At 42.1% G+C, this 17,601-nt stretch overlaps 1 protein-coding gene across 2 annotated transcripts in view; it reads left to right on the forward strand.

Annotated features, from left to right (window-relative positions):
* Positions 1–17,601, forward strand: part of lrrc56 (leucine rich repeat containing 56) — an 88,394-nt gene that overhangs the window by 27,188 nt on the left and 43,605 nt on the right. For both annotated transcript variants that reach the window (XM_055649361.1, XM_055649360.1), the window contains exon 4: positions 3,456–3,516. In XM_055649361.1, coding sequence (XP_055505336.1) covers positions 3,456–3,516 — 61 coding nt within the window. The remainder of the gene's footprint in view (positions 1–3,455; positions 3,517–17,601) is intronic.

A 17,601-nucleotide genomic window follows, 5' to 3' on the forward strand; every position in this document is an offset into this window, starting at 1 on the left:
GAATTGCAGAAAGATTGTGAACTGATTATAACTGAGGGAAGAATATCTGACATCCCAAAGACTGAAGTTCATTTAAAATTCCGCCATCTGTATCCTAACTCTTATCCAATCCCATTCATTTCTCACCTCCTGATTTGATTCCAAGTTTTAAAATAAATCAGATTTCAAACTTTTTATTTAAGTTTTTAAATCCCTCTTTGCTTTAGCTGACCAAACATCTCTCAAAGGAGAGTCAGTGGATGTTATTTGATTGGATTTTCAGAAGGCCTGAAAGAAGGCAAAAGGTTGGAATAAATGGGATTATTTCTGGTTAGCTGCCATTGACTAGTGGCGATCCGCAGGGATTGGTGTTGGGACCGCCACTTTTGACGTTGTATATTAATGATTTGGATGATGGAACAAATGGCTTTGTGATCGTTGGTACAGGATTCCCAAAATGTTAATTTGCCAATTGAATCGGTAGTAAGGAAGGTACATGCAATTTTAGTATTCATTTCAAGAGGACTAGAATATAAAAGCAGCAATGTTATACTGAGGCTTTATAAGGCACTGGTCAGACCGCATTTCGAGTATTGTAAAGCAGTTTTGGGCTCCATACCTGAGGAAGAATGTGCTGGTGTTGGAAAGCGTCCAGAGGCTGTTTACGAGAATGAATCCGGGGATGATTGGGTTAATATATGGTGAATGTTTGACAGCTCTGGACCTTTGCTCGCTAGATGAGGGGGGACCTCATTGAAACGTACTGAATAATGAAAAGCCTGAAGAGCGTGGATGTGGGGAGGATGTTTCCAATAGTGAAATAATCTAGGACCAATGGGCACAGCTCAGAATAAAAGGACATACCTTTAGAAAGAAGATGAGGAGGATTTCCCATAGCCAGAGGGTGGTGAATCTGTAGAATTCATTGCCACAGATGTCTGTGAAGGCCAAGAATTGGGTCATTTTAAAGCTCAGCTTCCTATTAAATCTTTCCCTTCTTGCCTCAAACTTAGGCATCTATTCCTTGATTCCCCTACTGTGGGATAAAGACTGTGCATTCATCCTATCTACTGTCCTCATAATTTTATACACCTTTTATACATAAGGTCACTCCTCAGCCTCCAACTTGTTGAATTTTATTTATTTTGGATTCTTGATGTTTGTCTTTTGTCTCCTGTCTCTATTACTTTGGCCTTCTCGATATTTTCTGTCCAATTTCAGAGCACTGGTTGTTCCATTTCCTGTTCGGGCTGGCTGCTTGTTGTGTTTATTTTCTCCCTTTCCTATTTCCTGTTCTTTCAAAGTGCCATCCATCTGTAATAATGTTCCACTGAGGCGTTAACTGTCTTTGCCCTGACCTGCTTTTAGTTTTTCTGTTATGTTTTCCAATTGTTTTTAAAGCAGATCTACATAGCAGAAGATTACATCTCCAGCAAAGTGATTTGTTGTGAGCCTGAGTTTCATTCCATGTCTTGATAGCCAGCAGATCCAGAGAGTTACCTACCTGTATCCCGGACCCTGAGAGCTGCTGCAATCTCATCTAGTTGGGTGATGTGCCCAGGTAGTCAGCGCTGCAGCACTGCTGTAGTTGTCTCTGAGCGGTGGTCTTTTTTTAGGTAAAGCTGGCGTGTGTGGCACTTGCCACCAGCTATTAATCATTAACAAGACTGAGGCTCAAATCGCAGTTGCTTTATTGCAGTCGCTGCCTCAAAAAGGCTTGCAGTATCATCAAAGACCCACACCATCTCCCTGAGTGGCCACACACTCATCTCCCTGCTACCTTCAGGTAGAAGGTACAGGAGCCTGAAGACTGCAACAACCAGGTTCAGGAATACCTACTTCCCCACAGCCATCAGGCTATTAAACCTGGCTCGGACAAAACTCTGATTATTAATAACCACTTTCTGCTATTTGCACTTTATCAGTTTATTTATTCATGTGTGTATATATTTATATCATGGTATATGGACACATTTATCTCTTTTGTAGTAAATACCTACTATTTTCTGTGTGCTTAAGCAAAGCAAGAATTTCATTGTCCTATACAGGGACACATGACAATAAACTCACTTGAACTTGAAATCAGCTACTTGAAACAGGTTTATTTTATTTTCAAAATCCACAAAACTTCAGCATTTATTCAGATTATAGGAATTATTTGCTGTAAGCATTTTGATTTGGATTCTGTTCACATTATTTAAGTTTTTCTTAAACAGTGTATTAGATCACAAACAGAGACACAAGAAACTGCAGATGCTGAAATCTTGAGCAAAAAAAAATTAAAGTGCTGGAGGAACTCAAGCCAGTCAGGCATGTTTGTGGAGGGACTGGACAAACCACATTTTGGTTGGGACCCTTCTTCAATCAGGTTCCAAATCTGAAACAACTGTGTATTTCCCTCCACATATGCGGTTTGACCTACTGAGTTCCTCCAGCACTTAGCTTTTTGTATTAGATCACAAGCCTGGTATGTTCCGTAATGCCCACAATTCACCACAGCAGCATTCACAATGTGACAAGTGTTACCAGTGAAGCCAAGAGCTTGGTGATTTTACTTGGCAGTTTCGAGATGATGGATTGAAAGACTAATCATGTTGAGTAGGAATTATGTCTGTGATAAGATGGCGTGGGCAGAGACAGCAGAAACAGCCTGCCTTTCATCCTGGGGTAAAGAGAATAAACAGACCCAATTTGTGGCATTGGAGTAAACAAACACAAAGAACGAGATTCTGCAGTAAAACGGATGCAAAATCAATTCTCTGTTCCCTCCCCATCACCCGCCTTTCCTTTCTTTTTCGTTGTAACGACCATGCCCGGGATTGTTTCTTCAGGAAACAGAAGCAATAGATGAGATTGTAAAGGAAATGAGGTTTAAGCATGCCTGCTTGCTGCAATAATTATTAATATTGCATGAATTTAACATTTTGATGCAGAAGCATTATACATAATAGGCACATGGGACTTTAAATGAGGGAAAAACATTTGAATTTCCATATATTTTAAGACAAATTACTTTTGTTTCTGAACTGGAAATGGGTTTGATTGTGATTCAGTTTTGTTCAGCAGCTGTGTTACTTACAATAGTATGATTTTCATTTATTTTCCTCTATTTGTCTTTGTGGCCACTGTGAAGCTTTATCTGTGGGCCTTTCAAGATCTTTATATGAAATAAGCACTTTCACTTAGTAATACAAAGACAACAGCATGTGAAAACTTTCCAGCAATTACATGCTTTAAAGTACGAAGTTATGAGATCAGCCTTCATAAGGAAATTGATCCCAAGGCCTTTCTGAATGTATTGCTTGTATTGCTATTCTATGTGGGCTGTATGTATGTAGCTGAGGCTGATTTAATGAAGTTCACCAGAAGCAGCTGCTGTGGGTCCTTGCCATTTTAATTGTAATTTTATATATTTTTTTATTTCTGTGTATTTTACTAATTCTAAATTAATGCAAAAAAATGTTGTCTACTTGCAGGTGAATATTTGCCTAGTTTGGTTCAACTAAAGCTGAACAGCAGTTTTATTGCATCAGTAAGGTATGTCAACAACTTCAGTGTAGAGTCATAGAATCCTATAATCATGCAGCATGGAAACTGGCCATTCAGCCCATGTCAGCCACAACAAGTAGTGGGCTCTCTTCGCTATAATCCCATCTCCCAGAACATGGCCCAGAGCCTTCCAAGTCGAGGCGACACTAAACACTTCTGAAATGCTATCAGTGACCCAGCTTCCACCACTCTCTCTCTCTCTCTCTCTCTGGCAGTGTGTTCCAGTTACTCGCCATTCTCTGGTTAGATCCCCACTAAATCTCCTCTCCCTTTTCTTAAATCTATGTCCTCAAGATTTATCTATCTCTGATATGGGGAGCAGTTTCCTGCAGTCTAGCTTATCTATACCCCTCATGATTATTTGGCCTCAGTGCAATAAAAGACGCAGTCCATAAAAGATTTAAGTTTACCAGAATGTTGCCTGAATTATGGGGTATTAGCTACCAGGAGAGGTTGGACAGACTTGGATTATTTTCTCTGGAGTGCCGAAAGTTGCGGGGAGAACTGATAGAAGAGTAAAAAATTATCAATGGAAAAGATAGGATAGACAGTCACAACCTTTTTCCAAGGATGGAAAAATCAAATATGAGAAGGCTTAGCTTTAAGGTGAGAGAGGCAAAGTTTAATGGAGACGTATGGGGCAACATTTTTACACAGAGGGTGGTGAGTGCTTGAGACGTGCTGCCAGGGTTGGTGTTTGGCAGATATAATAGTGGCATTTAAGAGGCTTTTGGCTGGACATGTGGATATGCAAGGAATGGATGGATATGGATTATATGCAGATAGATATGTCTTGGCATCGCGTTCAGCACAGACATTGTTCTTGCGCTGTACTGTTGTCTGTAAGATCATAGATGCTGCAGTTAGTGTGTGTCATAGATTCATAGAAAATAGGTGCAGGAGGAGGCCATTCAGCCTTTCGAACCAGCACCACCATTCATTGTGATCATGGCTGATCGTCCCCAATCAATAACCTGTGCCTGCCTTCTCCCCATATCCCTTGATTCTACTAGCCCCTGGAGCTCTATCTAACTCTCTCTTAAATCCATCCAGTGACTTGGCCTCCACTGCCCTCTGTGGCAGGGAATTCCACAAATTCACAACTCTCTGGGTGAAAAAGTTTTTTTTCACCTCAGTCTTAAATGGCTTCTCTTTTATTCTGAGACTGTGGCCCCTGGTTCTGGATTCGCACAACATTGGGAATATTTTTCCTGCATCTAGCTTATCCAGTCCTTTTATAATTTTATATGTTTCTATAAGATCCCCCCTCATCCTTCTAAACTCCAGTGAATACAAGCCTAGTCTTTTCAATCTTTCCTCATATGACAGTCCCGCCATCCCAGGGATCAATCTCGTGAACCTACGCTGCACTGCCTCAATCACAAGGATGTCCTTCCTCAAATTCAGAGACCAAAACTGGACACGATACTCCAGATGTGGTCTCACCAGAGCCCTATACAACTGTCGTGTTCAAGAGCTGGATGGTTATTGGGAAGAAGCAATTCTTGAACTTGATGGTCATCATTTCCAGCCATCTGTACCTTCTCCCCTATGGTAGTAGTGAAATGAGTGCGTGTCCAGAGTGGTGGTTTTTGTTTTAATTTGGTTACACCAGCTGCATTGTATTCCACATCAATCCAGCTTCCCCTATCTCCTTCTCACTAGCAGTCTAGGAGACCACACACCTCCACATTCTGCACCTGAATGTTCTCCCATTCCTGCTTGCTTTTGCATAATTCTCTCGATGCATTTCCTGGCTTCAGAAGTGCTGTATTAGCTGTAAAGTGCATTCAGATATCCCAAGGTTGTGTAAATGGTCACACAAATGCAAGTCTTTCTCTCTTATGTTTTTTTAAATGAATGTCATTATATACTATGTATGGTTTACAAGGTCACAAGCCAGGGTGAGGTTAAAGGAAAGTTTCTGGCCTTTTATTAACACTCCTCCACAGTCTGAGTCTGCCAGTCTTCCCATTCTAGTTGTCCAGCTGTTTTTTGAATGAATCAAAAATCCGGTGTCCCTGCCTCAACTCTCTTCCCTAGCAACCAGTTCCAGCTGTGCAACCGTTTTCATTGTAAAAAAAAACTTGCTGGCATCGAGGTGTCTCTTTTACTAGATACCAACTGGCATTCAGCCATCCCAACACTTGGATGGTTCAGGTCTGAGATATTCACCCTCTTGTCTTCCCCTCATCCCGCCCTTCCCCCCCCGTCCCATCCTTTCCCCGACACCCACCAAGTCACTTTGAAAAACAGTCTGTCAAAAATATCCCTGAGATTATCGGAAAGGTTCACCCATTTGAATCATTAGGTGATCATTGAAAAATCTTTTAATTGTGTTTCTCATTATGGATTTAATTTGGTTTCTGCTTGAGGGTGAATTCATGGGCCTACAGTAGTTCTGTGAATGATTATTAGCTCTATTTCTGTGAATGTACCATGTCTTCCATTTAGATCTAGTGGTCTTTTTGATTACAAGAACAGTATTTACCTATTGGCAGTTTATTTGAACTATTGTTTTTTGGGAGATCGTCCAGGATAGCCAGCAGAGTATCTCTCTCCGCCTCAGATATTCTAATATGTCAGCCTGTTCCATGTTTAAAGATTGTCTGTGAAATTCTCCTTTGAATAGTGGCCACTTTTGACAATTATTGTCTGCTTCAGTCGTGTGCACCTTCGGAGCACAGAAGCATGCTAACCATATGCTCTTCTTATGTCCATGTCAAATAATTCCCTCAGCTTTAATTTCCTCTTTGACTGCCTAAGTTGTGTGATAAAATTGAAATTATTTTTTATATGTTTTTGATAATATCCAGGCTATGAGATCTTTCTTGATTATAAGGCTTTAGAGGGATGTGCACTGAACACGGGCAAATAAGACCAGCCTAGATGGGGCATCTTGGTTGGCAGAGACGAGTTGGACGATAAGGACAATTTCCACACTACTTGACTCTGAGTTGACAATTATCTTTCTTCTATTATTCCTCTATGGAATGGAGATATCTCTCCCTAATTGCCCCGAGGCTGATAAGGCAGTTAATTGTTAAGCTGATCGGGCTAAATTTGCCCAGGTGGTGGGGTGGCAGATTTCCTTCACTGAAGGACAACTGTGAACTGGATGAGTTTTTATGAAACTCCAGGAGTTTCATGCTTACATTATTGATAGCAGGTTTTTAAAAAAGGTACTAAATTGACTTGATGATTTGAATTTGAATTCCCTATGGTGAGTTCTGAATTCAAGTCTGAGGACCAATGGTTCAGAGTATCAAATTTGTAACAGATAGGTAGGATCCATAAAAAGATATATCTAAATATTATCTTCTGGAGTTCAAGCTGCTAAGTCTGCACTTGGAACATAGAAAATAGAACAGTACCACAGGTACAGGCCTTTCGGTTTTTTAGCGATAGTTGTTTTTTTCGTGTGTTGCTTGCTCCCCTCCATCGGTAGAACTACGCTTCCAATGACCCATCCTTCTGGGTTGTGCCTGAACTGTGTCAATGCTAGCCAAATTTTTGGATAGTTGCTTCAATGATGAGGGAAGACCCCACTGGACATTATTTCTTCCTCCCCATACCCACAGTAAAACAACTGTGCTGAAATGGATCAAGCACCTAGACCATTCCCCAATTCCACATGCATACCCTCACTCTTACATACACATACATCTGCAGTCAGCGATCTTCACTGAGCATTGTTTCATATGACTGATGGTAATAAAAGCTATGTGATGTACAGCGAGCTTTTGCAGGGAAAGTTCATTGTTTTCACAGAGGGTAGTGCGTGCATGGAACGAGAGGAAACGTTAGAGTTGAGTACACTTACCACATTTAAAAGACACTTACACATGTACACGAATAGAAAAGGTTTGGTGCTTATAGGCCAGGCACATGGGATTCAATTAGTTAAACAACTTGGCTGGCATCGACGAGTTGGGCCGAAGGTCCTGTTGCTATTCTGTACAGCTCTGTGATAATACAGGTTGGGGCATCTTCTTCTTTGTTCATGTCTGCTTTGTTAGTCTGTGATCTGCGCAGTGCCTCAAACACTTTACGTCATATGGTCTAGACTATCGCCTCTCAGAGGCCTATTTCCCTGAACGGTAGAACTCTGCTGTCTGGAAACTCCATCTGATGAATTCATAATTCCACAAAAGTTCAAAAAAAGAACCAGATTCTTTAAGTTAGAAATGATGTCTTGCTTCAGCTTTTGTATTTTATTGACAACACATATGTAAAAGTACTAGCGCATGGCCCTATGAAATGAATGATTAAAACAGAGGTACAAAGTGTGACCGAGGCTGTGGATGAGCAATTTCCTTTTTTTACAAATGACCCGAGTGCTGTTTTTGTGCAGCTGTGAGGGTGGGATAATTTGGACTGTGAGGATCTGCAGGCCCCCTGTGGATAATGCTCCATGCTGTCAGTTCACAGTTCAGTTCAAGCAGGAAGTCGGGTCACGTCTATCACTTCTTATTTTTTTGGCTTGGCTTCCTTCCCCCACCCCTAAAGCTGGAAGTGGACTGCTTTTTATATTTCATACTTGATTACTTCAAGTTGTAGTGCAGATTGACAATATAGAAAGCCAGATTAACTGAGGTACAAAGATGTTTTGAATGAAGTATGGGTTCAGGACTTGAAGTTGCAACATTTTGTCTGTTTGAATAAAGGGGTTTCCTGTTTCTTTTACAATGCATTGATGGATTACCTTCTGCCTTTTAAGACATTAGTATTTTGCATTCTGCTGGCATGTGCCTGATTGTACCTGATTGAGTCTAGAGTTTACCATCTTTTTTGCATTTGCTTTTTACAGCCATACCCTAAATTTTAGTCCCTTCATAATTGATGACAAGTGGCGGCCTCCTGGAGATGTCCTGCCCTTTTATGTGGTTCTGCGGCAGGGGCCTTTGCACAAGTCAGTGTGGTATAGTTCTGAAGCAATCCTTTTATGTTTAAAACTTTCCTTTTCATGTGTCTCTCGGCGATCACCCATGGTGGTTGACAAAGTCTGTTTGATGCCTCGATGGAGCAGACACAGGGCATGAGAAGATGTCAGACCTCTTTCGGGATGTTGCCACATTCTCTCTGCCTGGTTGGTTTGATTTAACAAGGCGATGTGTGTTGCAGGTGACGATCACAACTTATTACTTCAGGGCTGCCAACATTGGGTGAGAGTTGGGAGTGAGAAATTGTGAGAGACCAAGCCCGAGGGAGCGTAGCGACTGAGGTTGGGGGGGGGGGATGGGGGTGCCCCCCCTCCCATTGGTACGGAGCTTTTGCATTTTTCAGCTTGAAATTGTGCAATCTGGTGCATACTGTGGCGAGTCTTTTAACTTACACTTGAATGCGGTATTTATGCTTTAAATTGGATTAGCTATGAATACGGTTAGGCTAAACAACATTCTTAATTACATTCCACAGTAGAGCCAGGCTTTGAACAACAGGTGCAGCACATGAATGATCTTAGTGTATTCATGTATGGAAATCAGATTATAATCAATCACGCCTCCGACGGCCCGGGACTCCATGGCCGGAGCTGCAGCGAGCGACTCGCCAGCCCGGCAAACACTCGCCAGCCCCGTAAATACTCGCCAGTCCCGGCTCCCCGTCCGCATCTGTTCCCGCCGCTGCTTCTGCTTCCATCCCTCCCTCAGCCCCGGCTTCAACACCCGCGGCCCATGCATTTGATATAAGTTTTGAAATTCTCATTGATCACAGAATTTCTCATGACAGAGCGTGAGAAATTTGTGATCAGCGTGAGAGTGTGTGAATTTGTACAAATGCGTGATTCTCACACTCAATGCATGAGAGTTTGCAGCCCTGTTACTTTCTGTGTGCAGAAGTATGGCAAGTTACACACAGAAACTCTTTTTGATTTATTGTTACTGCTGAATCATAGAAGTTTCAGAATAGGAAGTGGTTAGTTGGCATATCGTGTCAATGCTGGTTTATTTTGAGGATTAAGTAATTTATATCTTAAAATTTAGCCATAGAACTGTGCAAGACAGGGAGTGCCATTTACTGCTTGTTCTGTGCAGCTCCGAGCCTGTAAATATGGAACCAATCCCACTGCCCCACCCTCTCATTTGCCCTGCATTTCCCTTTACCCATCTATTCTATTTCCCTTTAAAGGATGCATTGATATACCACACACAGTGATAATTATGACCCAAGTACACTCTCTGCAATTTAAAGATCATAGAACTATACATCACAAGAACAGGCTCTTCCACCAAAGTTGATGCCACATTAAACTAATCTCTCTAGCTGCATGTGATGCATATCTTTACATTCTCTGCATACTTACAGGCCTATGTAAAATCCTCTTAAATGTCGTTATCATACCTGCTTGCACCACTGCCCCATTCCAAATCTCTTTCCTCCAGTTGGCAATTATTGCCCATTCGAAGGAAATAATGTTAAAAGCAATTTTTTTTCTTACACAAAAAACAATGTGCTAGAGGAACTCAGCAGGTCAGGCAGCATCCGAGGAAGAAATGGACAGACAACGTTTCGGGTCTGGACCTTTCGAGAGAAGGGCGGAGATAGGAACCGGGGCTGAAGGTGATAAATGAAAAGTCAAAAGAGTGCAGATGGTGGAATTTGAAAAGAGACAAAAGTGGAGAGTGAAATGTTCAAAGTTCTAAGTTATTTGTCACATGCACCATAAGGTGCAGTGAAATGTAATTTACCATGCAGCGTTACAATTAAAAAGGACACAATACACAGCATAATTCAACACAGACATCCACCACAGCATTCTTCACTTTGGTGGAAGGCAATACAATTCAGACAGTCCACCTCCTCCTCCTCCTCCCTTGTTCACCCGTGGTCGGGGCCCTGACCCTCCGTAGTTGCCAGTAGCTCACAGACCGCGGCTTCCAGATGTTGTGGCCTCACTCTGCCAATAGAGGCCCAGAAAAGAAACGTCAGTATGGGAAATTGAAGTGGCCAGCAGCCGAGAGCTCCAGCAGGCCCTGGTGGACCGGGCACAAGTGTTCGGCAAATCGGTCGCCTAGTCTACATTTGGGCACAGCAATGTAGAGGAGGCCTGATTCATCACGTTTAAAGGTCTAAGTAGTCTGAGAACGTACTAAATATATGTGCAAAACTGATTACAATTACAAAATTATTTCTAAAAATTAAGAATAGTCCAAAGGGAAATGTTCTAGTTCTAGGTGTCACAATGATGACAATGTGCTCACCATCCCGATCGTCCCATGGGGACCAGAGTACCGATGAGGAGAAAGCCACTGGAGACGCCGGATGCGAGGAGTAGGCTGGTTAGAGGGTGAAACTGGGTAATACCTCCAGCCCTTTCAAGGTCGGCTGCAGGAGGCGCCCCCAGGATACAAAGAAGACCGGATCACAAGAGGGACGTCAGTACGCAGGCCGATCCGGTTGAAGGTGATGAAGGAGCTCCCTGCAGGAGCCTGGAGCTTAGCTGGATCGGGAACTGCTCCAGTAGACTGAGCGTGCGGGCGGACCGGACATTGGGCTTCGGAAATGGCACCAAAACAAGACGCTGCCCGCATGTGTAAATATGCAAAAATAATTTCACTGTGCGATTGCACATGTGACAAATAAAGCACCATTGAAACATCGGGAGCACCACATGCAATAGACAATGTTAGAGGAGTGCGATCAACTGGATTACTCTTGCATGGAGCTGGGATGAACTTGTGGCTGTAACCCTTCTATGATTAATTTACCGGCCCTTACATTTCCAAATGACAATTAATTTTAACTTGGAATAGAGTTTCCATCCATGAAAATCTCCATGCAGGGATATTTTCACGTATGGACATGCTATTCCAAGTTACAATTAACTGCCATTTGGAAATGTAAGAGCCAGTAAATGAATCTTTATCCTAAATGGATCTTTGTCCCAAGATATTCAACCCTCTTAGCTTATTAGCTAAGATATTAGCTTAATCAAATGCTTCCTGTCCACTGTGCTATATATTTTTCATCACTGCTGTGCTGTTAACATAATTTCCTTTCTGTTTCTTAACTCTTCATTTGAATTATGTCTTTTGCAAGCCCTAAGGGCAACCTTCCTTTCCAACACTGGAAACAAATCCGACAGTGACAATGTTTTCCCACACCCTTATTTCCATCTGTAACTCTCCTGAAAAAAAAGCTATAACCGGGTAATGTGCACTTCCAGGCATCCCCCAGCTGTTGTAGCTATAATAGCACACCCTTCCATAATTCAGAGTACTCAATGTTTAAATTATTGTGGAAATTATATAGGTCCCTATTAACTCAACTCCAGGCTCGTGCAGAAAAAAGCAACGATCCTGGAAATCTGAAATAAAACACCAAATTGTTTGAATGAAATGCTTTGATTGATTGATTAATTGAAAGCTACAGCACTAAGGGGGTCAGGCAGCATCAGATAGTGGAGGGAATAGACAGACGATGTTTCGTGTCAGGACTCTTCCTCAGGGTTTCGGCCCGAAACGTTGGGTCTGAAGAAGGGTTTCGGCCCGAAACATTGCCTATTTCCTTCGTTCCATAGATGCTGCTGCACCCGCTGAGTTTCTCCAGCATTTTTGTGTACCCTCTTCCTCAGACAGTCTACCCATTCCCTTCACAAATGCTGCCTGACCTGCTGAGTTCCTCCAGCGCTTTGTTTTGCTCAAGATTCCAGCACTACAGTTTCTCGTGTCTCTGGGTAACAACATGAACAGCTGGCCCTAGCCATTTCTATCAAGTTTCTGAGGATTCTTGTGTATTGTTCTAATAGATTTTTGCATTCCCATGTGCGAATGTTGGCAGCTTGTGTTGACTTTCCCCTAAGTCATCAGCAGCTGGTGTACCTAGTCCTGAATTTATATCTGCTGCAGAAAAGTCAGTAAATAATCTCAGCTGTCACTTAGAAAGGAAGGGTGAAGGTACCACTTTTCATAATGTTTTTAATTTGATAATGAGATGTGGACATTGTTGGCAAGGACATCATTCATTGCTCATTCCTAATTGTCTCCAAACAGATTGCCAACATAGGCTATGTCAGCCATGTTGCTGCGTTTCCAGAGTCACAGATGGATTATAAACTACTTAAAAACATAGAATGTGGAAAAATGCAGCAAAGCCCTTCGGCCCACAATGCCTGTGCCAAACATGACACCAAACTAAACTAATCTCATCTGCCTGAACATGATCCATACCTCCCCCATTCCCTACATAAGGGAGGCAAATTTGCTTCCCTGAAGGACGTTAATGAATCAAATAACTTTTTTTTAATACAACAGTCCTGTCGTTTCATGGTCCACGTTACTGATACCAGCTTTCTATACAGACTTATTTAATTACTAAAATTACAATTCCCCTGCAGTGTGCTGGGATTCAACCTCGTATTTCTGGATCAATACTTCATGCCACTGGATACTGATCCAGTAACAATTGCTATGCTACTACATAACCCATAGAAACATAAACCAATGTACCATATACTTCAGGAGTGGATAGTAAAAGTGCCTTGTCTTTCTGGGGGAAACAATGTTTGGAGATGTGCAGATCATATATATGCGTCAAAAAGATGTTTAAACAATTAGTTAAAAGTTGCTTGTGTGGTCTTGTGGTATATAATAACAGTACTTGATTGACTGTAAAACATGCTGTACATGGAGTCACAAAATCTTACACCTCTGTGTGAAAATGTTGCCCCTCAGGATCATATTAAAACTTTCCCATCTCTCCGTAAATATAGAATATAGAACATGGAGCAGTAAAGCACAGGAGTATGCCATTCGGCACACAATCTGAACAAGATACACTAATCTCCACTGCCTATATATGATCAATATACCTCTACATCCTGCATATAAATGTGACTCCTAAACACCATGATTATATTTGCGTCCACCAAGATCCCTGGCAGCACATTCCAGGCATCCATCACCCTCTGTACAAAGCCTTGCCCTGCACATCTCCTTTAAACTTTGTCCCTGTCACCTTAAAGCTATGCCCTGTCGTCTTTGACAATTGCACCCTGGGGGGGGAAGATTCTGGTTGTGCACTCTATTTATGCCTCTCATAATTGTATATACCTTAATCGTATCCCTCTATCCTCTGCACCCTCCAGCACTGTAACATCTTTACTATAGCGTGGTGACCAGAACAGCAAGCAGTGCTCCAGCTGAGGTCTGAATAATGTTTTACTTTGTTACAGTATAACCTCCCTGCTCTCATTCGATGCACTGACTAATGAAGACCAGTATTCCATTTGCTTTCTTAATCATGTTATACACCTGTGCTGCCACCATCAAGGATCTTAGACTTGTGCACCATTCTCCCCCTGTTCTTGCCAAGGACCCCACCATTCATGTTAGATGCCCTCAGTACTCTCTTATGGCATATGTGATATTTTGTGCCCTTGCGGTGGCTCAGGGCTCATTCATAAAGAGGGTGCATTTTATTTCACAAAAGCACAATTGTTGTATTGCTCAGACAAACTGAGGCAAATTCTATTGCTGAACTCAATCATTTCTGTCCATAGCATGACCTTTAATATCCTACTGCATGTTGAATAATTCAAGAATGTCCTGAGCCCCCTTGTTAAAAAGTAACAACCTGATTGAGTCTTGGGAATTACGGACCCAGGACCGGTGATAGAGAAGAAGGAACGTCTGCAAGAGCACTGAAAGAAGGCGTCACCTTCCACCACCCCTCAGTCCGTCCCCTTGTGCATCACATGCCATGTGTGGTAGGGTCTGCTGGTCCACCTGGGCCCAGCAGCCACCTCAGGACCCCCATAATTTCAATGGGAACATGTCATTCTCGACCTTGAAGGACTTGAGAAGATGAAGATGACGCACTTATGTTCCCAGGTCTTGCTTAAACCAGAACAAATGATTTCTCTGCACAATGTATGCATTTTTTTAATCTTTTCCTTTTTTTTAATCTAGATGTCCTTGCAGTTTTTTGTGTCATGTCTTTTGACATTTAACAACTCCCTTCAGCAACTTTCTGAGATACCATGCTTTTGTCACTGAATGATGAAATCCTTCAACAGAAGACTGTTATTCGAACATTGTGACCTTAGATATAACGGAGTTGAATCATAGCCCATACACAAATGCATCTTTTTTAATTTTAAAGAAAGCGCACTTTTTGTGCTGCTCTGAAAATTATTGCAAATTTAGATTATACTGACGCAGTCAAGGATTTCTGTCTTTTCAGAAGCGTGATCTTTAATATCTTGCAGCATTTTGAATATGTATCAGCTTTATGTGTGTTAGCTAATGGGCGCCCAAGAAACTGAAGATGCTGAAATCAAGCAATACACAAAGTTCTGGAGAAACAGCAGATCAGGCAGCATCTGTGGAGGTAATGGACAGATGACATTTCGGTTGGGACCCTACTTCAGATAACATTTAATCATATTGTCCAAAGTTAAATGAAATATTTTCTTTTCTCCCAAGAAATGTCAATACACATGCACATATCCCAACTCAAAACGTTGCCTGCCCATCCATGTCCTGCAGAGATGCTGCCTGACCCACTGTTACTCCAATTACTCAGTGTTTTGCTCAAGATTCTAGCATCTACAATTCCTTGATTCTCTGTGTATTTTCAATTTAGATTGAGACCAGTAATAAATGTAAACATGACATTAAGTACAAAATTAATGTTGAGGGCACCTAACATGAGACTCGTGCATAGGTTACACAGAAAAGCTGGAGAAACTCAGCGGGTGCAGCAGCATCTATGGAGCGAAGGAAATAGGCAACGTTTCGGGCCGAAACCCTTCTTCAGACTCGCGCAAGTGGACAAAAGACCTGCCCTTTCTGCTTTGCATATCCTGTCACCTGGGTCCATCTCCATGTGATAATTCTGCCCTATGCAGTGTAAAGCAGAGTACAGAATCACAGAGTGCAACTTTGACCCAGTGCAAAGAATCAGTACTGCCGAAGGTGCAGGCTAGTACCTTTCGTGGAAATATAGATTGAATTCGTGCAGGACATTGGTGAGGCTGCACTCGGAGTATTGTGTTCAGTTTTGGTCATTCAGCAATAAGAAAGATGTCATTCAGGTGGAAAGAGTGCAGAAGAGATTTTCGAGAATGTAGCCAGGACTCTATAGGAAGAGATAGGGCAAGCTAGGATTTTATTCCTTGGAACGCAGGAGGCAGGAGGGGTGATTTTATGCAGGTGTATAAAATCATGAGGGGAATAAATAGGGTGAATGTGCAAAGTCTTTTATCCAAGGTGGGGGAATCAAGAATAGACATAGTTTTAAGGAAAGATTTATTAGGAACCCGAGGGACAACTTTATCACACAGAGAGTGATAGGTACATGGAACAAACTCCCGGAGGAAGTAGACACAAAATGCTGGAGTAACTCAGCGGGACAGGCAGCATCTCTGGAGAGAAGGAATGGGTGACGTTTCGGATTGAGACCCATGATCAATCTGAAGAACGGTCTTGATCCGAAACGTTACCCATTCCTTCTCTCCAGAGATGCTGCCTGTCCTGCTGAGTTACTCCAGCATTTTGTGTCGACCTTCGATTTAAACCAGCATCTACAGTTCTTTCCTATATATTTTGCCAGAGGATGTAGTTGTGGCAGATACAATAACAATGTTTAAAAGACATTTGGGCAGGTATATGGATGGGAAAGGTTTATAGTGATTTGGGCCTAACATGAGCAAATGGGACTAGTTTAGATGAGACATATTTTGTGCCAGAATGGGTAAGTGGGTTGAAGGGCTTGTTTCTGTGCTGTGTGACTCTGGCTGCATTCAGTCTACACAATGTGGTTTGCTCTGCTCTGGAAAAAGTGAACGCAGATTGGGTGATCACTCAGCAGAGCTCCTGCTCAGTCCACAGGGGCAATCTTGAGCTTTCTGTGGCCTGCTACTTTAATTCCCCTTCCGACCCGTCTGTCTGTGACCCCCTGCTCTGCCATAGCGAGGTCCAACATAAACCTCATCTTATCAACATCCTATCTCCTGTCTGGGCTCTTTGCGGCCCTCCAGAATGAACGTTAAATTATTGTATTACCGATCAGTACTCAAGCTCCTTATCACCTGATCTGTCATAACCTAGCTCCACGGGTGTTTTACTTAGACCTTACTCCTCCCCCTTCACAAGTTCTGAGGAAGGGATACTGACCAAAACATTAACTGCTTTCCCTTTCCACAGACGCTGCTTGAATAGTTGAGCTCTTCCAGCTGTTTCTATTTTGTTTCAGAGTCCAGCACTTGCAGTTTCATTCGTTTTCCAAAATTAATTAACGATCTAATTTTCCATGAGTGATCATAACATGATATACTTCTTGGATGCTACTTGGATTTGTAGACTTGAATTAAAGGGAGAGGTTGGATAGGTTGGGACTTTTTTATTCGGAACATAGAAAGCCTTCTTAAGGTATACAAGATAGTGAGGGGCATGGATAATGTGAACCCTCGTTGTCTTTTTCTCAGGGTGGAGGATTCTAAAACTAGGTTTAAGGAAAGAGGGAAGAGATTTAAGAGGGACCTTGGGCAACTTTTTCACTCAGGGGGTAGTCTGTATCTGGAACGCGCTGCCTCAGATACAGATACATATGTAACTATTAAAACACATTTGATGGGATGTGGATTAGGAAGGATTTAGAGAGCTATGGGCCAAATGCAGGCAAATGAAACTATCCCAGTTTGGCAATTTGGTCATAGAAACATAGAAACATAGAAAATAAGTGCAGGAGTAGGCCATTCGGCCCTTCGAGCCTGCACTGCCATTCAATATGATCATGGCTGATCATCCAACTCGGTATCCCATACCTGCCTTCTCTCCATACCCCCTGATCCCTTTAGCCACAAGGGCCACATCTAACTCCCTCTTAAATATAGCCTCCCTCTTAAATCATTGACAAGATGGGCCGAGGAGCCTGTTTCCATACTGTACAGCTCTATGACTGTAAGTGGACAGAAGTTGTGGAATCAAAAACTAGAGTCTGGATTCAGAACAAAGGAAGTTACGATGGTGTGAGTTATGGAATGATTATTGTAGATTGGGGAAATTTACTAAACAGGTTGATGGCCAATAGATTATGAATATTTAAAGAATGTCTACATGAACTGCAATA

The sequence above is a fragment of the Leucoraja erinacea genome, chromosome 18 (genome assembly GCF_028641065.1).
Source record: "Leucoraja erinacea ecotype New England chromosome 18, Leri_hhj_1, whole genome shotgun sequence".
NCBI classification, from domain to species: Eukaryota; Metazoa; Chordata; class Chondrichthyes; order Rajiformes; family Rajidae; genus Leucoraja; species Leucoraja erinaceus.